The sequence below is a fragment of the Barbus barbus genome (genome assembly GCF_936440315.1).
Source record: "Barbus barbus genome assembly, chromosome: 34".
NCBI lineage: Eukaryota > Metazoa > Chordata > Actinopteri > Cypriniformes > Cyprinidae > Barbus > Barbus barbus.
The window spans coordinates 22223717-22249413 of NC_136762.1; the positions used below are offsets into that span (position 1 = coordinate 22223717).

General features: G+C 39.2%; 1 protein-coding gene and 1 long non-coding RNA gene across 8 annotated transcripts in view; one reads left to right on the forward strand and one right to left on the reverse strand.

The window, feature by feature from the left end:
- Positions 1–25697, reverse strand: part of LOC306853786 (fibronectin type-III domain-containing protein 3a-like) — an 88083-nt gene that overhangs the window by 33116 nt on the left and 29270 nt on the right. For 3 of the 7 annotated variants that reach the window (XM_079391438.1, XM_079391436.1, XM_079391434.1), the window contains exon 3: positions 20264–20339. In XM_079391438.1, the coding sequence (XP_079247564.1) occupies positions 20264–20339 (76 nt within the window). Of the gene's footprint in view, positions 1–20263; positions 20340–23512; positions 23735–24067; positions 24192–25697 lie in introns of those variants that run through there. The other 4 variants (XM_079391435.1, XM_079391433.1, XM_079391439.1 and 1 more) reach the window with 3 other exon arrangements.
- Positions 2784–7670, forward strand: LOC306853799. The gene is made up of 3 exons (XR_013782771.1): positions 2784–2906; positions 6154–6336; positions 7498–7670. It is a non-coding gene; the product is annotated as an uncharacterized lncRNA (long non-coding RNA).

The following is a 25697-nucleotide window of genomic DNA, read 5'->3' on the forward strand; positions in this document are numbered from 1 at the left end:
TCAAATTTAATTATTATTCACTTAATGGATCTGACAGCAATTCTTTTATTATTTTAAGGAAAATATTTGGAATGAATTGCATTGGCAAAAAATTAGAATTTTGATAAATAATAAACTAAAATGATTGCAAACTATGTCTTCGCTCAGACCTTTTAAATGACTTTTATTGTCTTTAAGAGGCGGCATAAATGCAATGAAATAAATAGACAGTAAATCTAATCTAGCAAAGGTTTCTATATATATATATATATATATATATATATATATATATATATATATATATATATATATATATATATATATATATATATATATATTTTTTTTTTTTTTTTTTTCTTTTTTTTTTATAAAGTTTAACACTTTTTTGTAGTATTATGGCGGAAGGAAATTATGGAGGAAACTTTCGCTCTTCTGACCAACATAATCAACATTTTTTCCTCTTCTGTAAAGTCATAGAAACACTATCGTGGATATTTTTCTTTTACTAATGGGCAAAGACCCACCCCCCTTCATTACTGTTGCTATGTCCGACAAGCAATGCCGCTCTCACACCACACATCATGTTCTCACGCAGTTAAAATATATCGTGGAGCAAAGAAGAAACTGACAACATGTCGACAGTAAGACAGAGCAGGTTACTTTAGGTATGAAAAGTCTCAGCTTTAAATTTTGTCTTTGAGGAATTCAATTTATTCAAACAATAAAAACAGCTTTGTGGCTCCGTAATGTGTCCTGACAGATCGCTGTAGCGCCTCAATTAAAGAGGCACATGAAGCAATCATCTATACTAATTATAGCATGAAATAAACATGAATGAACATCTGAAGGTTCAAGTCCACCAACGTTAATTCACTCCTCAATCTGGTTTGATTGTCGGACAAAAATGACAGATGATTAGTCAGCATTAGCATTATGATTAGTCAGATCGCCTGTCAGCCAATCACTCTGGGAAGTAGGGCTGCATGATATTGGAAAAAAAACTCACATTGCAATATTTTTTTCCTGCGATATATATTGCGAAAAAAAAAAAAAAAAAAAAAGAAAATCACCAGATGACTTTTGACAACCAGATGACAACAGTTCTAAAATACACACCAATAATAAGCTAATTACAAACAGATTGAAAAAATAAACTGTGCTTTTCATTCTTCAGGTAATTAACAGTATTCAGGAACAGAAATTGAATAATCAAATGAATGACAGTACTACATAGTCTTCACTGTATAAATTAAATCTAATAAATCTGTGTTAAAGCTACAAAAGTAATTTTTCTCTGTTTTGTTGTTTGATTTTCATTCATGACACAGAAAGCCTCAGGAACATTAAATTGTTGTGAACCAATACTATCCATTTACTTTCTCAATTGTTTACCTTCACCTAAACCATAAGCAACCGTGTTTACAAGGATACTTGCGGAGACATGCATTTTGACAGGTTCGCGCATGTGTAATTTCAAACACAAATAGGTGCGGAGATGAACAAAATTCAGTGTTCACGTGCATCTGCGTGGCTCTCACAGCGTCTACATCGGACGTGAGCGGTACAGCGCAACGGAACAAAATACAATAGAACCCATTATAATCAGTGATGCTGTCTACAGTGGATACAGTGCACACGACAATTCCCTGCGAGTAAATCCCTAGTTCTTTTTAGGAAGTACTGACACAAAGTTCACACAATTTGCAACAGTCACTTTGTCCAGTGTAGACAGCGCAGGGCAGCGTGATGCGACAGATGTTGCGAAAACGATCAGTATATAACGATCAATATACTAAACATCGCACATCCTGCGATGTGACTATCGCGGATGCGCACATCGCGATATCGATGCTGAAACAATGTATCGTGCAGCCCTACTGGGAAGGGTCAATTGGGAACTCAATTATATTTGTTGTTTCTGCTCACCACTATTTAAGTTTACAACTATGACAATGTCTGCTTCTGTAAACCTCACAAATGTGAAAAGGGTCTATTGACCTTAACTGTATGCTTAACTGTGTACTACACACTATAAATCCAGGTTGTGGAGACACTATTAAGCGTGTGTCACTGGTTGGGCTTTACAAACACCCTGCTCTTTAGATACTGGCATCTGCTTTTAAAACACCATTTCGGTCCACCACTAATGCTAATATTTAAAAAACAACAGCACTACTCATAGACAACATTACTCAATAAGACATCCTATTAAAATCATTAGCCAGTCTTATAATAAGCCTTGTAGTACTACAAAGAGCATAGAGGACTATTAGCTCTTCACTTTGATGTGGAGTGCTGCGCTGGCTTTGAAGCCCGTTTTAGGAGAGACTCAAGCGGACTAATTGACGACTAATGACTCAGACTGGAAGATTCAATGAATGAAGTGAAAAAAGACAGCTAGGAAGGTAATAGGATTTATGGGCTACAAAGGTAAATGAAGGATGGGCTAGGTGTGGAAAAAAGGGGGATGGGCTTGAACGGAAAAAAAGACACCCACACTTTTACATCAGACTGACGCACAAGCACAGACAGAGATCAGACACAAAAGGCCACATCCCCCTCCCCCTCCCTCTTTCTGTTTCTTTCTCTCTCATTTTAGACGAACCCCCTCCACCAGAAGAGCATGAACGGTCTGCTGTTCTGCTGACGTGAACCCCCAGTGCCAGGCTTCCAAAGGAAACATCAACAAACACACAGAGGACAAGAAAAACACACACGCACTGAGCCAAGAATAACTCCAAACAGGCAGTTCTGTTCTGAGAATAAACAGCCATTAAATCTTTTCTATCTCTCTCAAACACAACCGAGAACCGACAAGTCTAAACATAAACCATAACTCAGCAACTCTGAAACACATTTTGAGGACTGGCTAGGAAAGCCAACATCATTGAGATCTGCTCACTAGAGCTGACGCCAAACACAAACAGGTGAGAGAGACTAGACGATGGCAGAAGAGTTTCAAAACTAAATGTAAAAGCGCCTGTTTTGAAAATATTTTGGATTTTGAAAAGCCTGTTGACCTGCCATTTATCTAAGGGGATATTGGAAGGTTTTTTTTTCCACAGTATTTGCTGATTTTTATTTTATTTAAACTGTGATTTTTTTCCCCATTATTTGATATCAAGGTGTATGCAGTAGAGATCGACCGATATATGGATTTACTGATATTTGTCCCGATATTTAAGTATTTTTCCATAATCGGATATCGGTTTTGTAATATCGGCTTCACCAATAAATGCCGCCATCTTGTTGGTGTTTTTAAAATTGCGCGCAGGAATGCAATTGCAGCACAGCTGAGGGGAGACGAGACAACAACAACGGCGTGCAGGTACTTGATTTGTTGTAGTTGGTAAACTATTTAATATTACAGTCATTAATGCACAAATTAGATGTATTACATAAATGCCTGATATGTAGTTTATGATAAATAAGATACTCTGTCAAGCCCTGACCCTATAAAGATATAACTTTGCCTGAATTAAATAACACAGCCATGAATTAGCGCATGTTGGAAATAAAAGCGCTGAATTTAATTCTCTCTCTGTGGTCTATTAGTCTCGTGAAATCGGAGTCACGTAGATAATCCGTCAAGTTCTCTCCCAATAAAGATGTAACTTTGCATTAATTAAATACAGCCATGAATGATTGCATGTTGGAAATAAAAGCATTGAATTTAATTCTCTCTCTGTTGTCTATATGCTCATCATTAGTCTTGTGAAGCCGCTTTCATATTGCAGTTCACTCAGCAGTTGATGCTCAAGAAATGCTCAGCACGGCCACTGCATGTAAATTTTAACAAGATTCACTTTTTTGAAGCACCCTAAATTGTGTTAACACTTACTATGTAACCATTATTTCGTTTATAAACATCTAAATTAACACAACTCTATGGAAATTAATTATCTCTGCAATTGATCGCAGTTTGAGTAGCCTATAGTTCTGTGTAAATGCATAGATAAACCGCGCTGTCAGCAGCATAATTTTGAACGACAAAAAATAGAGCATGCCATTTGAGAAATGCAATAAAATACAATGCTTGTTATATTCCAATATTCCAGAGAATATTATTCCGTGAATTAACATTATCCAGTGAATTATTCTTTACTCTTTAACCTATTAAACAGCTTATAAACCTACTAAAACTGTAGTTAAAAATGAAGTTGATATGACTCCTGTCCTTTATTTATTTTCTCCATTTGAAAACATTAGACATTCTACGTTTATTTTGCTTACTGCTAATATTAGTGTTGCTGCTAAAGCTTTTTATAATAAAATGTTTTTTTATTGTTGTAATACGAAGATTAAATTTAACATGATAGGGCACTAGACTGCGACCAAAATGGTAATTTTTTGCGAGTAAAAATTTGACGTGATCGCATTTGTACGAGTGCATGGTCTGTGCTGCTCCAAAGTGTCTGCTTCATACAGCGCGCGCTGCCAGCCGCAGCACATTATAGCAGGAGTCAGATTTCACTGATCACGTGAAGAGAGGTGCTTTCAGCACGAGTGCTTCGTGGGTAGAGCCTGGTTTATACTCGCCGCGTCAGCACGAGCGCGAAGGTGCGCGTCGCAGACGAAGCGCAACGGAGGATTTTGTTTTCAAACTAAAGTAAAAGACCGCTTCTTAAACCAGAGAAGGTGAACATGCTGGTGTTCTTGTAGAAAAAAAACATGCAAGTCCTGTCAGCAACAGCCAGTTTAGTTTTACATTTCGTTTTCGTTTTGAGAAGCTTGTTATCTTTGCTGTTTACCTCATGTTATGCTATGGAGGCTTTCCTTAATTTAAAAAAAATATATATTAATATTTATTTGCTTCCTCAGAGTTTGCTAAACATTCTGTAATATACTAGGTATATATAGTTTGTCATTGTCACCGTACGGTTTTATTGTTGTTGTGCTTTTTAATTAAGAATAACAATGAATCCATCTTTTGTTTTCGTCTTAAAAAGTGAAAGGTGTATAGATATAAGCAAAACAGACAATTACCTATTCTTGTAAAATGTGACGCCAATATCGCAAATTTGAAAGTGTAAGTGAAAGCGCACGAAAAAAAGGAATTCCTGGTCACAAAATTTAAATCACAAATAATACCGATGAAAAAGAACGGGTTGAATGTTGAACACTTTCATTACCATATAACTATAAACTATGATAAAAGTTCATCAGCATGCATTGATTAATCAAATGTTGTAGCAAAAACAAAACAAAAACAAATTGCAATCAAATTATGTGCTCGTGCGACCAACTGAGAAAGTTAGTCGCAAAAGTGAGATCAGAAAGACTGCTAATTCTCAAAACATTTTTTGTTAAGATGACTGAAAGGAGGAAAAACCAAAGTGAAGTATGGACTTACTTCACGCAGTAATTTATTTACTTTATAACAGTAAATAAATATCGGTTCTGCATATTGGTTATCGGGCACATAAACATGCAAATAATTGGTATCGGTATCGTTTATAAAAAAATCAATATCGGTCGATCACTAGTATGCAGTCCGTGCCTCCAAAATTTCTTAATCGTTTTGCTAATAAACATTCTACGTTTGATAATTATTTGTTCCTCAGTCTTTTTTTGTATAGGTTCCTCAGTTTTGTATAGGCTACCTTTTTAACATTTGTAAGCTATTTGTTATTACCATATAGCATGGTGTATTTTTATTCATTTTATTAATAAAAGTTATATGTTGTATTTTGTTGTTGCTTGAATTGAATTCTAGCATTTGATGCCGAAGTCCCGCTAATTTGAAAGTGAAAGTAAAACGCACACGGAGCTTTTACAATCTATTTAAAACCGAAGGAAAAAGAGGAAAAGAGGGAAAACTCAAACGACCCCCCCACCACGGTGATGCCGGTATTACCGGTGGGAAAATTTCTTCACTGTCACAACCCTAGCTTTAGGATATTCAGCAAATGCTCCAAACGCTCTAGTGAAATCCAATAAGATGAACAGGAAAACTAGTCTACAGCCTGACAGTTGTGTCACTTGAGATGTTCAACATCTTGACAATCTCATCCTCAGCCGATATCCTGACAGACAGTGCCAATGCAGCACTCCATTTCTCAGTAGTTTCTTTATAGATAAAATGTAGAATGCAGACAATGGAGTGGTCTTCCTTTAAACTTCAATGGTAATTAAAGAAGAGCACATTCCTCCTGGTCATCTTCCCTGTTCCAGGCATGTCCAACTGGGAAGAGACCCCTGGAGCAGACCCAGGACACGCTGGAAGGGTTAAATCTCTTGTGGCCAGGGAAAAGGATGTCATCCTTACTAAGCCTGCTGTCACCATGATCCGAGTCCTGGATAAGAGGCTGAAGATGGATGGATGGATGTGCAAACACAGTTAAACCTACATAAAGGGTCAGTGTTCAGGTTAGATAGAAACTTGAGAAACTGATAAAATCTCTTTTGGCGGTCACCCAGTTGCTGTGCTCTTCGTTGCGAGTAGGTATTCCTTCTTGAATTTAACCATATCAAGCAGCAGACGTAAGCTTCATGATCATGCTTACTTTTCATAAAGTTCTACATGGAACTTTATTAGCGATAGCTCACATTACCTTAAACCTCCAGCTCTAACTTGAAAATTAATGACGTCTAACTGCTTTGTTTCTACAAATCGCTGTCAGTGTGAATGCTCAAAATTGTGCTGTAATAAAATATTCAGTCAGTAATTTTACCTGGTTGCACGGTATATTAATTTAGGTTGCAGGGTGTCATTTTCCCCAGATATACTGCACATTTACATTAAATTTTTTTGTCCCCAAGAAAAAAAATAAAGTGTGTGGTAAATTAATCGTTTAGTTTAATCGATAAATTAGTCGATAGATTCATCGATATAAAAATAGTCGTTAGTGGCAGCCCTATTGTGGTTACTGCAGTTCACACTGGAGATTTAAGCATCAATACCTGATTTGGTTGTGACTGTGACTTAGTACAGCATTATTTAACATTGAACATTTGCGTCACACTTGGTATAACTGAGTTTTCCAATCCACGGGAAATGAATGTTACTAATGGAACATTTAACTTTGTCCTCCTGGATCCAGTCTGGGTCTTAGCACTTCGTTTCAGCTAATCCGACCTAAAACACTGGGAATGTGTCCACATTGTCTGGGTCTAATTCCAACGGCCCCGGAAATAATCAAATCAAACAGTTCCACCAACCCCTCGTCTAGGCTAATTGCTAATTACAAAACGTTAACCCAGCTCTAAACTGGCATTACTGATTATCTGTTGTCTGATTAGTTGTAGTTGTACTGGAGGCTCCATTCTCTTAACACTTGTCACTGGTTGAGAGGGTCCTACAATGTTCCATTAGATTAGTGGATTAGAGAGTTGCCAACAGATTTAAAAGGCAGGTGATACACAGTTCAGGTAAATGGATAGAAGGATTACCAAAGTACTGGTTCTGCTTAGACAATCCTAATTTAATGAACCACCTCCTCCTTTGCAGTATGGAGCGATTTAAGGAAGTCGCTTCCTTTTTTTGAATACTAAATATTTTATTTGCATCGTCCACAGTGGAATAACAAGCTCCTCGTCATGTTCTAAAGGACCGAGTGACGTCCTCTACATGCACGGAGGGAGAAAAAGACCACAGCGATGTTTATGGAACACAAGAAACTCGATTTGGCGAACATCCCACTGTCCTCTCGTGATGCTTCAAAGAATAACACAATAGAGAAAGAAAGGTTGGGGGAAGTCAAGCTTACTTGGATAATATGCTTTCTTCCTCATTCCTTGGACTGTATTTAATGGGGTATGATAATTCCCTTGTCTAATTTCAAAAGCCCACACCCATAAGTACACAGAGTTTGTGTTTACCGCCCCAAGATTTGCAAAAAGACAACATGGCATGCAGAGGTGTACATGCACATAGGATATAAAATAAGCGTATTGATTAAGCTTGTTGAACCCTGCACCGATCTAATTGTTGAAGGATTATCATTGCTCAAACAAAAAAGCTCTTGGATCTTTCTCCAAACCATCCCTCATCCCATCTCTCTCTCTCTCTCCCGCACTCCATCCATCCCTAAAGGCTTCAGCAAAGTGGGATGAGTCATCGACTCATTCATTCCGAAAGCTATGGACTGCAGATGCAGTGAATGAAACGTGTGCGGGAGAAACTGAGAGTGAATTCATAAACAAATATACATTACAATATCTTTCTGCAGAGACCCCACCTATACAGATTCATCAGGTTCATTCATGAATCCAGAGCAGAACAGCATTTAAACTTTTTTTTTTCATAAAACCATACACCAATTATCAAGTTCAATCTACTGCATTAATGATTTTAAAAACAATTTACTAGAGCCTGACCAATATGGGTTTTTCGGGGCCGATGCCGATATTATGGAGTAAAAAAAAAGTCTGATACCGATATATCGGCATGTGTATTTTATAGTACAGTACTAGTCAAAAATTTAGACACTTCCCATTCATGTGTCCAAACTTTTGACTTGCACTTTATATAGGCTAGAATACAGTATATACATAAACAATATACACAAACACAGTTTTAGCAATGATAACTCAAATGTGGTAATCAAATACTGATGTGACAAAAATATGTAATGGAGGCAGGGTATTTAACAATAAACTTTATTATCCAAAATGAGCCTGACATCAGTGCACTTAACAGTACACTTCACATCACTACTTATAAATAACTTTAAAACAAAAACAGAACAATATATTTATATAACTTGAATAAAAAAAAATAAACAAGGTAACTGTTAGGGATGCAACGATACCATTTTTTTCCAGAATTGATCCGATACCAAAAATTCTGAGTATCTGCCGATACCGATCCAATCCGATACCAGTGTATTTTTTTTTTTTTTTATAGATGCAGAATTTCTATACTTCTCTGTGTTGACCTGATTGCCACTCTTTTGTGTATTAAACACAACCTACTACATATAGATAACTTCATTTTAATGAAAAATAACAAATATATAAAATATATAATCATAATCTATGACAAAAGATACTCTAATTTTATTAAACCTAGTGAAATATTTTTAACCATTTTTAAAAGTGAATAAGTGTAGGACTAAATCTGGTAAAATGGTACACATTGCTCTTTGTATTGTTGCAAAATCCATTCATGAAAAAACAAGCAATTACGTTTATATAAATATATACTATAAAATTAAAATCAATTTTTAAATATATAGCACAGTGATGAAGGCAGCAACATATGATAGATAGGACAGAACAAGAAAGACAATTAATAACCTTTCATTATGCAAAAGTATTATAAAATGAAAGGCTCCAATACAGAGCGGCACAAAGTGCGCATGCGCATCCCGTGCGCAGAATGATGCACTTGAAGCGACACGGAGACAAATCGCGCAGCCCTCCGAGACGGCACAGAAAAAATCAAAGGGAAAATATATTGATGCGTAGTGTATTAAATCTGTGCGTTAGTTTATTGATACTTTTCTTTTAACAGTTTTAAACCTCAGTTACTGTGCGCTCTTGAAGAGAGTTTGACTGTAGTAACCGAACGTGATGTGAACGTGAACAGTTTGAATGCTGAATGAAGGATGACAGGCAGACGCAGTGGAGAGAAGAGTTTACCTGAACTTGAATTTAACGACTTAAATATTCATCTGTACCTCAGATTAAACTATGGAACAGCTTCAGAACACTTGAAATATAGTGCATAAAAATTTTATGGTGCTTTATAATGTTTTGTGCCTTTCGTGGGGCTCAGCAATAGCACAGAATAGTATACGCACAATATCGGATTTGGATCGGTCTCTTCTGACCGATACCCGATCCGCAGAAAATGACCTCGAGGCTAGATTATTGTAATACTTTATTGGGTGGTTGCTCTACGCATTTAATAAACAAACTCCAGATGGTCCCAAATGCAGCAGATAGAGTTCTTACTAGAACCAGGAAGTATAACTATAGCCCGGTTCTGTTAACACTGCACTGGCTCATCAAAAATATGACAGATTCCGTGAAAATCTGCATTATACAGTAAATTCCGTTTTTATTCTGTGCTTCCGTCCGCGTTTTCTGCATCGTGGAAGTCATAGGGCCCTACTAATGTAGCAAACAAGTATGATAAGCTCATTGTGAGAGTAAAAGACGGGACTCGGGCAGCGGACTCGGGTGAAGTTTGAGCTCATCTACGCATCTCTACACTACAGTCAGTGACCTGGGTTGTCAGTAGCAAACAATGGAGTGCGCTCTGCTGGACAAACTAAGTAATTACACCATAAGCATTTCATCTGCGTAATGGCAGCGCTCATAATTTTAGAAAAAACGTCTATATGCTCTGTAATTTTTTATTTATTTTTTTATAATTTCATATCGGCGGCATATTCGCCTATACTGATATATCTGCGACAGTCTCATATCGGCCGATAAAATCGACAAAACGATATATCGGTCAGGCTCTACAATTTACATTTTTTTTGCGTTTCATGAATGCACAGCATTGAACACATTACACATTAATATTGGCCAATACTAGTTTAGTGTAGTTTTTTTCCTCTTCAGTAATCTGAAGATTTAGTCTGTTGCTACTTCTGTTTCATCACACTTTTAATTATTTGCTTTAGTTAGTTCTATTAGCCTGATATCGAAGGCAGCATACATAAATATTTTGCTGTCTGATTTACGTCTGAAACACTATATTACAGCGTCCATTGCAAACAAATATAGTGCTTGTTTGTTGTTTCCTGAAAAACATTTTTTATTACACAGCTCTCTGAGATACTTAATTCTGACTGGTCAATTGCTGCCTCCTCTATGGTCAAACATTTTTATATAATGGCCATTTAACTATAATTGGCCCCTGTTCCAGGCTACTCATTTTCTGCTGTGGTAGATTCAGGTGTTATCTCACCCCAGGGTCCTTTTAATTTCATAAAATATTCAACTCAAATGAATTCAATTTCAGTCAATTTATAAATGGGTGCATCCCTAGTGCATCTCTGTCTCTGTGTGAAAAGCATATTCAGACTGTCATGCACTTTTAATGTCAACCCGAAGGTAAACTATAATTTAGTTTAGTCTCAAATGAGCGTGAAACAAAGACTAACATGTGTTTTGATGTTAACCTATAGGCAAACAATAGTTCTGTTTAATTTCAAATGAGTAATTTTGCCTTTTTATGCTTTGTGGGAGAGAGAAGAGCTCTACACACAGTTTAATGCTGATGGAATAAAGCCGCACTGTGTATCTGAACATGGTGACATTAGTAAGGGCTTCTCTGGATGGATGAATAGATCGGGTCACAGTACTCAGAGCTCACCACTGGCTTCAGTCGCAATCCAAGCTGCCCCGGTGAGTAACTCCTTATAAATACACCCACACAAATGTCCACTCACAGGGAATGTTCCTACCCACACACATAAATGCACTATAATGCCTTCCAAAAAACATAACACAATGGACGTCTGCGCCAATGCACACATCAGACACAACCATAAACAACTGCTCTACCACATAGTTTGTTTGAAGCATTTCCTTTTTAGCTGTTAAAAATATAGTCCTACTGGCCTCACAACTCTTACCAAAATACTGCAGCTGTACCATGGGACACTATTGAAGCCTATTTACGCTACATCATGCTTTGGTAAATCAATATTATGTCATAAAAAGTTATAATTCTGACAAAGTTAATCATGATACCAAGTCATAATTATGAGATAAAAAGTCACAATTATGACAATTATAATTATGAAATAAGTTATTGTTGCAACCTAACAATTACATTACAATTACACAAAAGTCAGTTATGATGATTGAAATTACAAATTACTAGTCATAATTATGAGATAAGTCACAATTATGACATACTAAAATCACAATTATGAAATATATCACTTTTACGACAAATCAAAACTAACAAGTTGAAACTTACAAAAAGTCAGTTATGACAACTTAAAATATGAGAAAATGACAAAAAAAATCTGTCTAATAATTATGGCTTTTTTACCCCATAATTTGCTCTTTTTTTCAAATTTATCTTTTTACCTTTAGTATGTCGAACTTATGTCATGACTATCATTTACTAAAGCTGACGATATCTGATTGCAATATGCTAATCTATGGTGGTTGATAATACAATTAGCACTATTACTACAGCTCATACTTGAGCATTAAAGTTCCATCTGCAATTTATACTACAAATAAGAATGATTTCTTCAAAGAATATCATTAAATTATCATTGCAAAAACCATGGTACTGTTTTAACAAAAAAGGATACAATGGCATGTTTATGGTTGTTCAGACAGTTTGGAGAGAAATGTTTTTAAAACAATTAAAAAAACCAAATGATTCATAAAGTTTCCACATACTGAATATACAAGTTGTCTGCATCTTGTCCAGGGGACAGACCAAACCTGAGCAGTGTTGCCTTGTATTTGATATCAATGCAGCAGGTCCTACAACAGCTACTCTAATCAGTCAAAACATCACAAGCAAAAAAATGACAAACAAATGTACTAAAGGCAAGTGACGCACAAGCATACAGTGAGTCAAAAGTAAAGAGGGTGACGTCACCTGGAGTATGCAATCAAAACATGACTGTCCGCACTTTGATGTCTAAATGTCAGAATGGAACACACACCAAGTGCCAGATGTGGCTTATCACAAACGGCATCGCAGAGAGAGCAAGTACTCGTTATGAGAGATGAAGAGGATAACAAGTCAAGCGAAAAAAAGTCAATTCACCCTACAATGCTAGAGTGTTGTGCGAGGAACTTTCTCTACAGTTACTAAAGTGTTCCATGTGGTTGCTAGACAACTGCTTACTGGCACAAGCCAAAAGAGCCAAACTCTAAGTCTCCATGATATTCTGCCAGATGCACTAAACCTCAAACTAAGAAAACACTTTACTTGTCCAAGTGGTTTTGTGCATCTTGATCCTGGTGTTCAGATATGGCTCACTTCCTTCACTACAAGTTTCTTTTTTTTTTTTTTGTCATCCACTAGGCATCCAGTGATCTTCAACAGATTACTGGAGCTGTGTGAAGTTCCCTCAGGCTTCAAACGCTGCACAAATCATCCTCGTCCCAAAGAAACCCAAAATTACTGGATTTAATGACTACAGACCTGTGGCTCTATCGTCTGTGGCCATGAAATCATTTGAAAGACTGGTTTTGGCTTATCTGAAAGCCTCCACTGCACCCTCTGCAGTTTGCCTACAGAGCAAACAGGTCTGTGGATGTTGCAGTCAACATGGGACTGCACCTCATCCTGCAGCATCTGGACAGACCAGGGACTTATGTGAGGATGCTGTTCGTAGACTTCAGATCCGCTTTTAACACCACCACCCTTCAGAATAAACTGACACAGCTCTCCGTCCCCACCTCCGTCTGTCAGTGGATCACCACCTTCCTGACAGACAGGCAGTAGTTAGTGAGGCTGGGTAAATTCTCATCCAGCACCCGCACCATCACCACTGGAGCTCCTCAGGGCTGTGTTCTCTCCCCACTGCTCTACACCAACGACTGCACATCTAAAGACCCCTCTGTCAAGCTCCTGAAGCACACTGATCGGCCTCATCCATGACGGTGACGAGTCTGCTTACAGACAGGAGGTTAAGGAGCTGGCTGTCTGGTGCAGTCTTAACAACCTGGAGCTTAATACGCTCAAAACTGTGGAGATGATCGTGGACTTCAGGAGAAACCCCCCTGCTCTCCCCCCACTCACCATCATGAACAGCACTATAACAACAGTGGAGCCATTCCGATTCCTGGGCACCACAATTTCTCAGGACGAGGGACAATCACACTGAGTCCATTGTGAAAAAGGCCCAGTAGAGGTTGTACTTCCTTCGCCAGCTGAGGAAGTTCAATCTGCCACAGGAGCTGCTGAAACTGTTCTACTCCGCCCTCATTGAATCCATCCTCTGCACTTCAATAACTGTCTGGTTCAGCTCAGCTACCAAATCTGACCTCAGAAGACTACAGAGGGTAGTCCGGACTGCTGAGCGAATCATTGGTACAACCCTCCCCAGTCTCCAAGAGCTGTACTTATCCAGAATGAGCAAAAGGCCTGGTAAAATCACTCTGGACCCCTCACATCCAGCACACTCCCTCTTTGAACTGTTACCATCTGGTCGACGTTACAGAGCTCTGTGCACCAGAACGACCAGACACAGAAACAGTTTCTTCCCTCAAGAAATCCATCTCATGAACACTTGACAATAAATGTGGCACACACAACTCTATTATATATTATTTATTCACCACACATATTTATTTTATTTCACATTTGCACATATCAGACCTGTACACACAATTGTCTATATTATATATTGTGTTTTTGCTATTTTGGATATTTCCTATTTGTATATTATTCTTTTATTATTCTTTCTGTTGTACTATGGAGCTTCTGTCACTATAACAAATTCCTCGTATGCTCTCAATGTCAAATGCAGAAACATTAATTCATGCATTCATGACCTCGAGGCTAGATTATTGTAATGCTTTATTGGGTGGTTGCTCTGCACGTTTAATAAACAAACTCCAGCTGGTTCAAAATGCAGCAGCTAGAGTTCTTACTAGAACCAGGAAGTATGACCACATTAGCCCGGTTCTGTCAACACTGCACTGGCTCCCTATTAAACATCGTATACATTTTAAGATCTTGCTAATTACCTATAAAGCCCTGAATGGTTTGGCACCTCAGTATTTGAGTGAGCTCTTATCGCATTATAGTCCTTCACGTCCGCTGCGTTCTCAAAACTCTGGCCATTTGATAATACCTAGAATATCAAAATCAACTGCGGGCTGGAGATCGTTTTCCTATTTAGCGCCCAAACTCTGGAACAATCTACCTAACACTGTTCGGGAAGCAGACACACTCTGTCAGTTTAAATCTAGATTAAAGACCCATCTCTTTAACCTGGCTTACACATAATACACTATCACATTTCTATAATTCAAAACCGTTAAAGGATTGTTAGGCATTCAAAAGGTCAACCGGAACCGGGAACACTTCCCAAAACACCCAATGTACTTGTTACATAGTTAGAAGAATGGCATCTACGCTAATATTAGTCTGTTTGTTTCTTATTCCGAGGTCACCGTAGCCACTCAGATCCAGACTGTATTCAGATCAGATGGTGGATCAGCACCTAGAGATGACCTCTACAACCAGGACACCTAGATGAGCCCCAGAGACTGATCCCCAGTGAAGACCCTGTCTCCAAGACGGCCATCGGGACAAGACCACAGGGACCAGATGAGTCCTTTTCACAATCTGATTCTGCTTTAGCCTAGATTTAAACTGCTGATTTTGTCTGGCCAGAGGAGAATGACACTATTTGGACAAACTATTTCCCCGTCTAAATACTGTAAAGCTGATATAAATCCACCCAGCTTTATATCAAGCCGATGTAAAGATGCTTTGACACAATTTGCATTGTTAAAAGCACTATACAAATAATATTGACTTGACTTCACTAAACATACCTGGCTAATAAAGCTCATTCTGATCCAAAAAGTTTTTTTTATAGGAACCCAACTCCAACTCCAACTCCAACCCAACTCCAAGAACCCAGTTCTCTTTGCATTCACAAAGTCCCTGACCTTCCCAATCACTCTGTTGTTTTGAATAAAAGAAAAAGATGTTTTACACAATTTGTGCTTGACGATGCAATTTAGCTATAGCTTCACTATATAATATATCAATATTTCACTAGCGAATATATCGCTAGTGAGCGACGCCTTGTGGTACCATCACAGAATCACTCTCCAGAACATTCTCGTTCACCATTCCTGGCTGGTGGAATAATCTTCCCACCCCTATCCGGAACGCCGGATCCCTGGCAATCTTCAAGCAACAACTGAAAACTCATCTCTTTCGGCACTACTTGACTTCATCCTAAACTCAAAAAAAAAAAAAAAAAAAAAAAATTTCAATCTTTCTCTCCCTCCCTTACTAGCTTGTACTTATTTGAACAATGACTAAGACTTGGTGTTACGAGCACTTCCTCTGTCTGATTGCCTCTTCAAGATTAATTGCTTTTTGTATTCCCCAATTGTAAGTCGCTTTGGATAAAAGCGTCTGCCAAATGACTAAATGTAAATAATATGTCAAATGTCAAATAAAGGTAATCTGGAGCGATTTGTGTTTCCAATGCACAATACAGTATACCAGTAAGCAAACCACACTCAGAGACACCTCCTGAGTCAATTCTGAACATTTAACAAATTGTAGGCAACATTCTTGCAAACTACTCTGAGACCCCTGAAAGTAAGTGTGAGAACATCACGTGTGCGCTAAAATGCACTCCTGCTGTAACAGTGAGCCTACTGAACATCTGAACAAACAGCCAAACAGATGGATGCCTGTTCTTTGAGATACAATCAAACATTACTTCAGCAAGCAAACTGTTTAAGACGTGCTGCAGGCAGCCCACATTTAATGCTTCGAAAACTTTAACAAAAAGAAAAGTGGTGGTGAAGAAAACTAATATTTATTGCAAGTCTGTTGTAAGTCCAGTTAGTCAGACAGTGAAGGAACGTCAGTAACTGGAAACTCATGGCTAACATCCAACATGAGTAATCAAGAGACAAAAACACAAATAAGTGCGCACAAACCAACGTGATGGCATTTACAGGCTGAACACCAATATCCACATCTAGGGTGGCAAACGTTCAAAGAAACGTTAAGGCTGTGATGTTAAAGGACTGTGTTAACAAGTTTCACCCCTCTGATGTCATTCTCAACCACAGCCCACCCCCGGCAGTCTGGGATATATTAAATTAAAGTTCACTCTTCCCATCTCAACACTGCTTCTTCATATTAAACAGACAGTTCTGAAGCTCTGTAGTGTGTGTGTGTGTGTGTGTGTGTGTGTGTAGTGTTTATGCACTTCCAGCTTCTGAAAACACATGAATGAATTCAGAAATAGAACAAACGCCCATCTGGCCTGAAAAGGAAATCAGGAAGAGAGGGACTAACCAGTTCCCTCTGGTTTATCCTGCGGATTTTAACATTACCTCCGGCTCACTCTAAGGTTAGGGGTTAAACACACACAAACACACACTCTTCCCTCGGCTCCCGCAACGGTGAGTCATCACTCCATTCACGTCACTGCCAGACAACAGCTTCCAGTGACAGACCAGTGCACAGCAGCCCCACTCGCCCTAACGCTACTCTTCCTCATCAACTCCTTCCTCTCAGAGAGTGGTGAAGCTTCACTCAGCAGATGATAAGAGATTAAATTTTAAAATACTTTTCACACCTTTCTGTGCCATTACACTTAATGAGAATTGGAGCTTTCAAAACACAAATAGGAAGCAATTTACTTATTCAGGAACTCATAATTTATTCATTGATGAATCATTCGGACTGGTTCAATCTAGGGTTGGGTGATGTCTACCAAATTGGCATCGGACGATGTCTACAGTGAAACATCGTGATGGACGATGACATCGGGGGGCGGGGTTAGAGGTGTACCCCAAAGCATGAATCCGTATGCAGAAAGGCACGGAAAACAAATAACGCCTTCTATGGAGGGACATTAGCCGCTAGCTAGCGGTTGCCCATTACATTACAGCACATGAAAGTTACTTACCACACTTACCACCAGTGTTGTGCAAGTTACTTTCAAACTGTAATACATTATAGATTACTTGTTACTGTTATTTAAAAGTAATTCATTACAATATTACTGTCTCAGAATTGTAATGCGTTACATGACTCCTGTATTACTTTTGAGTTACTTTCACCAAAATAACTACAGAAGTAGAACTTAACATTTTAAAATGACAAAATGTACCGCAGAGCATTTTACATCCAATAGAGGGTGATATGGTTGAGCATACTGACTGCGGGTTATCCAGGTATCTCGCAAATGTACAGTCTTCTGCCATCTTCACCCATTAGCCCCTTTTCCACTGGCCAGTGCGAGCCGGGGCTTACAGCGAGCTGGGCGGGGGGCTAATAGCCTCGGACCTTGAGCACAGAGGCCGAAATCATGCCGCGGTTCCACTGTCGGGCCAGTAGCCTCTCGGCACTCCTATAAAACCCGCCTTTGCTGGACTACGTCACACAATACAAAGTTCCACCAGAGAGAGGGAGATGAATGAAATACATCGCTAAACAAATATATCAGAAGCTGTCGTTGTTTAGTCTTAATTTACAAACTTGGACACCACACGCAGCTATTGACTGACCACGAACAGGAAATAGAACTTACTTGCGGCATTTTTGATTTGTTAATGTCTCGCGGTCTTGCTGTTTTTTGTTTAGTTTTTTTTTATTTGAACAATTAAATTTTGGGCTAAAAGGGTGTTGTAACGCAAGCATTACTGAACATGTACAGAGTAAAATATTACTGAAAATGGATTAGTAATGCCTTAGACTACAGCGTTACAGCAAAAAGTAATCAGTTACTGTAATGCATTACTTTTGTAACGCGTTACTCCCAACACTGCTTACCACATACACAGAGTAAGGAGAGATGACTGATAGGACAATGGCGAATGATTTGCAGATACTGAGCCAGTGGTCATTTCGTCAACGAAGATGACTAAAAAAAATTTGTCAAAATATGCCCCAGTCCCAACTCACTGTAATTGCTTGGAAAAAAATTGACCAGTATATTCTTCTTTTGTGTTCAACAAAAGAACATGTTTGGAACCACATAAGGTAAATGATGACAGAACTATTCCTGTTGCCGCCATGTAATCTTAAATTCATGCATTTTATAGATCGTAACGTGAGCGATATAGATTCCAAATATAGATTTTTTTTTTTTTTTTATCAAAATGTCAACTCGATGTTCCAGTGAAAAGTACAGGTGTCTCACTGGTTATGTATGCCAGACTTCTGGCATTTAGTCTGCTAAACCCACAACCTCCAACATTGACTGCAAACTCACACAATCCTTTTTGGTGCGCTGCACTTACACCCCCCAACAGGGATCAAGATCCACCCTCCATAGTTTCCCCAAATCCTGTGGTGAGTAGTTTGGCACTTCTGCTTTAATCTTTATACAGCATTTGGATGGATGATCACCTGAGTGTCGCTCATTGATAAGAGCCCAGCTAACAAAGTGCTAGTCATAAATGCAAAAGAACAAAAATGATGCCCTTAGGTTTTCAGAACAAATTGGCAACCATTTCCAGTTGGGTTTTTAGTTAAATGCTAAAGCCGGATGATAACATCAATCTCATTTCAATGCTGCTGACTGCTTAATTTCACAAGTTAAAATCCTTGCCAAGCTAATCAGGCCAGCTAGAAGCAGAACAATCAGGCTTACCGCATACAATGAGCTGGATGCTATTGTTTTTCTAATCAATAGCTACCCAAGGCACAGTAATCTTTCAATTACAGTCACACTCCACTTCTTCCTATTGCAGCAACTGCCAATCAGGGAGGTTGGCAGTTCGTAGCGTGTTCGCACCGTCCACACAATGGTTGCAGACAAAAAACGCTCTTTGCAAGCTGAGAGGGGGTGTAAGACATCTCATTGCAACCCTGCCGAGACCCACCAAACACTAGCTGACTGTTGTGACTGAGCTTCCAACACATATGGCAATTAGACCCAACACTGGATGGCTCTCTTAGTGAATGAGGATGTGTTGATTCAGACCGGGGGATCTGCTAAAAGTCATGATGTATTTGTGTGGAAAGGGAGTTCAGTGGAAGGATTCTACTGTAGTTCAATAAAATATTTGTGAGGAACATAGTGTTTCAGGACCTCGACCCAACCAGGTTTGATTTGACCAAAATGTATTTATAGCTTGATTCTTTTTTATATCATGCCAACAAAAATAGAACCAAAACATCTTGATGTGTGATGTTACTGACTCTCATGGCTAATTACAACAAACAATTAAAAAAGTCAATACTGCACTGTGTTATTCATCTAGTTAGTGGCTAACAAATTGTTATCCTCACATTTTACAGAAATCAGCTTACTTCTGCACTGCAAAACAAGGTTGATAGAGCAGTGTATCATGTTAGATTCACTGGTTGCACTCCGTGTCATTGTGCTTGTGAAAAAAAAAAAAAAAAAATACCTCAACCTTGTTGCATTTAGGGACACTGGGTGTTATTTATGAAAAGGAAAAAATGGTACCCTCAAGATCTGAGAACAAGAAGACTCAAATCTCTCTAATCAATTAGAAGAATTTACAGGTATTAATCAGCACTTTAACTGCAGGCAATTACGGTGTAAGTCTCAGACTGGTAATTACAATCATCTGAACTTGTGATTTGACTAAATGAAATGCCACTTGTTCATAGACTAATGTAATTATGAGTTAAATAACACAGAACTTAAGAAAAACGTACCTGTGATACACTGAAACTGACCATCATCTCGCTGGATCGTGAAGGCCTCTCCTGGGTTTACCTGCACCAAGATTACCTGAAGAAAGCAAGAAAGATGCTGTTAGAGGAAACCAGCCTATTTAGACCACCTCAAAACTCTTCGCTCAACACATTCCCTTATTTCATAAAAAATGCATAAACTGCTTGGATGAAAGATAACACTGCAATGAATAAAACTATAGTGATTTGAATGGCCCACCTGTGAGGGATGCATGAATAAAATCTAACAGGACTAAACTTCCTTCTGCCCTTATCTTGACCTCATCTAACGTCAGCACAGTGCTCCACGTGGCTCAGTTTTATTCCAGGCTAATACATCTAGTGTAAAAGCGGCCATCATTCAGCCAGGCACAAACATGCTTCTATTACCCTCATTTTCTCATGGCTATACATAACTAGATGAAAACATACACATCCACTTCTGAGGGTAGCAGAAAATGGAAACATTGTTTACTGCTATGACGAAAATGCTCTGATTCCGAGAAAAAAGAAAGGGAAAAACACATACATACCAGCCATGTGGTGGCGGCAATGTGCTGCAAATTCAAAGTTTTCCTTTTTTTTTTTTTTAAACAAGAACAAAGAAGGATGTGCGTTTCCTTTGAGATCTGAGAATCAATAGAAATGTCATCAAAATGGATTGGTTATTGTCGTGGTGGCACTCTAAACTCCTCCAGTTTTCTGATCAATGACTGCGGCTCAGGGGAATCACGTGTGAATCTGACACAGCTGAATCGTGAAACAGCACAACCAATTTCAGTCATAGTTTTAGATATATCATCCACTCATAAAAGGCACAATTTTGTGTCAAAAGAAAAGTTAGAATTTAAATAAAAACAAATTCACGATCTTTTGAACTCTCCCGTAACATTGTAGAATATCATTGACAATAAAATGGTGGTGGTGATGGCGCAGTGGACAAGACACATGCCTTTGGTGTGAGAGACCCGGGTTCGAATCCACTGTGAGAGACCAATGTGTCCCTGAGCAAGACACTTAACCCCTAGTTGCTCCAGAGGCGTGCGACCTCTGACATATATAGCAATTGTAAGTCGCTTTGGATAAAAGCGTCAGCTAAATGTAAATGTAAAATGATAAAAACCTAGACCTTGGCTCCTTGCATTTAAGCAACTAGACTTTAACCTGTATAAATATCCTAACAACATTAAACCAACACCCCAGAAACCACTTAGAGTGCGTGTATACACACAGCATCTTTACTGCTTTTTGTAGCAAGTCTCTGTACTGAGAGCATAACTCATGCAGTGCTGATGCTGTATTGTTATTGGTAGACTGCACGTCTGGACATATCTTTAGATAATAAGATCAAAGATTATATAGATTACTGCTAAAAGATATTGACCAAATTTGGCTAGGAATTAGTTTTCATTTTGTTCTACCAATCTACAAAAATAAACATACTACTAAAAATTTCTAAACCTCAATTCGAGTTTGATAATCAGTCTTTTTGTCCCTCATATTGAACATGCAGGTGAAGCTGTTTTAATATAAAAGCAGCAGTGCTAAACTGCTCCTTGCATCATATCAATAACCAGACCAATTAAATGCACTAAGACTGCCAACCATTAGTTTTACATATCTCTTTTTATATCCATGTTTATAGATACGCACAAATTACTCAAGAAGGGTGACGTGTGAGTTCCACTGACAAATTATTCGCTCTTTAGTCAAACTTTTCTCAAATTTGCTGGGCATGCCCACACATGGTCGCTCGTGATGCAAGAAGTTGCCAACTCTCCTTAAAAATAATCAATGGCATTAGTTTTGTTGGAAGTTGCTACATGTGTGGACTGGCTATAAAAGCACCCTGGCAAAAATTCTAGTAACATAGGTAAGCACCACTCACATTCTCTTCAAAAATGTACCAATTTAGTCAATAATGCTTTGACTGTTTCATCCCATCACAGTATGTGCACTAAGTTCCAAATCTGTGCTCTAAATTGTTTATTGGTAATATGTCTGCCAAGTAATTAAATGTGAAAATAAACAATCAACTAAATTCAGGAAAATTTTGCACAAAAACGCACTATTATACACCACCAAAATCATTCTCTAAATGACAGACCTCTATAATACTACAAAACACAGAAGAGCAAAGCAGGACTCCACCGTTCAAAACACAGGATGCAAATCTCTGACATTCGAATACAAGGATGAATGATGATGAAGTGGAGAGGACAACATCACTGGATGTGATGTCCAAACCCACGTCACTCGCATGAGTCTGAAATGAGATGGAGAGGCAGGTTCAGCGCTCATCAGAGTACCACTTGTTCCATGAAATCGCTCTGAGTCAGTCTTCCATTGAGCTTTTGTTCAGGCACTATTGATGACACATCTGTCTCGGAGATGAACGGGAGCACTGATCTATTTCAGAAGAGCAGGGGCTCTGATCTGAAAGCCTCCAGCAGGAAGTCATCTGACTGGCTGATTTTAAAACATATGCCACCTTGTTCAGCTCTCTCTAGTCTTTGGCTAAAGGTCTCAATATTTGTGCCTTCCTCATGAGAGGATATGGAACGGGGTGAGTCACATCAAAGGTGTGGATGAACCATGATAAATGTCATACCGAGACTGAGAAATGCACTCTGATATCAGTCAACAGGTAGAATAAACACAAGGAAAGTGTAGAGTCCTAAAAATGTCAGTGAAATAAAAAAAAATATATAAATAAATAAATAAAAAACATCCTTTTCAATAAAATCAGGTATTCTAGCATACAGATTATTAAAAAGTGTGAGCATGTTGTTTCACCAGTGTCAGTTTTAAGTCACTGTGAATGTGTTCTCAAAAGATTTGAACTCTTAAAAAAAAAAAAAACTTGGAGCCAAAACAGCGCAAATAACGTGTCATGCCAAGAACAACAGGAACACGCAGCTCTCGCCTCAGCCGAAGGTTAAGAACTGACAGTCCTTCCGGAGGTAAAAACCAACTGAACGAAAGGACCTCAACCCCAGACACAAATCAGCAGTGACCAGCTTTTGTACATCTCATTCTCATCTAAAAGCCAACAGCAGCAGATTTCAGAACAATGAAAAAAAAGTCTATCAGAAGAGAATATTTATCTACTCAACACAAGAGAGACAAACACAAATGAATTTCAGCCTCTAAGCCTAACCTAAAAAAAATAAATAAGCACTGTGTGCGTTTCAACGAAAATAAATTTGGCAACAAGCGCAATTTATTTACCTCAGACTTGTGGTGGAAGTCACAATTATAGCGCCTGAACTCCCACGGCTTAGGGCTCCAACTGCGGGTCTCCCCTAACACAGCCATCCTCTGTACTTCCGTCTCACTCTCTGTTCCCATTCATGAGTGCCACTGAGACACACCAGCTATCCCTTGACTGCTGCACACACAAACACACACACTCGTACGAGCGTGTTCTCGCCTGGTCACAAGCGCAGCGGCAAAGAGAGATGCATGAGCAACAGGACACGCAATGATGGGGGTGGCTGAGGGAGGTCTTATTGAATTAGGTTCAAGCAGCTACATGCTGTTGCGTTCACGTGTGTGAGCGAGCGAGGGAGCTCACAATTACTCTTTCTGCTCTGCCTTGCTCACTCCTTTGTTCTGCAACACAGCTGGTTATCCTTGGTCCCCACTCTCTCTGATACAACTCTCATATACTGCAATACTGACACATTCTCCAGGTCCCTCTCCTATGCCAGCATGCAGTTTTCAGACAAAGCAATGTGTGTTTACACACGTATGTGTGTGAAAAAATACTGAATCTTCACTTACTGTAGCCCGCATCTCCCTCTCATCCAGCCACAGCTGCTTCAACAGGCTGGCCGATATTTTAAGGTATCTGGTACCCTCCCTATGCTCCGGGGGTCCAAGCCACCCTTCTCCGGCTTCACCCGGTGCTCATGAGATTGGAAGGGCTGCGCGGTGTGTTCGACACATGGGGACCCCGTTTGAACTCTTTACCCCCCCCCAAAGCAAAGCCCCGGCGAGAGGAAGGGATAGCGGTCTCGCCTAAGTGCGCTAGCTGGAAGCCGTTCACAAGATAACAGGAGCAAAGCCCACGTTTGTGCTCTCCCTTTCTCTTTTTTAAATATCTCCTCCTGTTCTCTCTCTGCAGTAGATGGATAACTCTCTCTCCCTCTTCTCTCTCTTTCTGGCTCCAACTCTGCCTCACCACCACCGCCAGTCTCCACGGCAACCCTTTCAACAAATAAGCCCTGGCAATGTCCGCAGCGCGCCACCAATGAGGAGGACAGCTAATCGCTCGTGTTCTGCTCACAGGGGGAGGAAGAGAACGAAAAGGAGCGAGGGAGGAAAGCCACGGACGAGTGGACGCAATTGCTCTTTCCTTCGAGGGTTTGTAAGTCTCCCCTCTCCCTCTGTGCCACACTGGCATTGACTCGTGACTGTTCTGTGGCGAGCATGTGTGTGAGAAAGCGAGTGAATATGGATGGCATCCAGACTTTACAACACCTCCAGGTAGTGCCAAGCACTGGACTGGCATGGATCCAGATTAAAAACACGGATAGGCGTCTCAAGTTATCCTCGACTCCTTTGTTCTACGTTTTGCTTTGGTGACGACAATAGTGAGGGGCGACGCGCTCATTCACCGACAGATCTCCTTCCCCCTCTAGAAAGAATCAGTCATTCTTTCTATTCTCCATTCACAGAGAGACGCTGCTTCTATTAATACCATGATCGATGTACAAGGAGATGAAGTTGGGGTAGTGCAACAGCTTCTTTGGTGTGGAGGAGCGTCTCAGCCCTCACCTCTTTTACAGCAGTGTGTTTTGGTTCTCTCGCTGAAGGAAACAGCATGGAAAGAGAGGTGTGAAACGTAGACACATAAATAGGAGTGACATCCCTGGATAATATGAACCTACCTGTCTCCTTTTGAAAAAGATCAATTAAGCTTGTCCTTCATAATCTTCAACACAGAAGGGAGGTAAAACAAGGCTCAAGTTTCTTTGACATTTCTCATACTACAAAAAAACCCCCAAAAAAACTGCACTTCTTAGACTAGAATTTCCTCTTATAATGGAAATGCCCAAAGGCAGTTTGCAGTCTTTTATACAGCACTGATCCCGAAGATCAGGCCCTATACTAGATCTCAAATTCTCTACCTATGTGTTACGGTCAAAACCAGACTAGCCCAACAAGAGGAGTGTTTTCTGTAAGCTGTAAGAAATCGGGATGTGCAAAACCACATCTTGAAAAATTATAGTTATAATTGGATAGTTGATTGGTTGCTTGAACAGCTAGTTGGTTAAGTAAGCCCTGTATAATTTAACTAGTTTAAAACAAATTTAACAGTCCTAAATATTCAACAACACATGCCGTAACACTAAGCTTAAAGTTCCCCTATTATGAGTAATAAAAGGTTCATATTTTGGTTTTGGGAGTC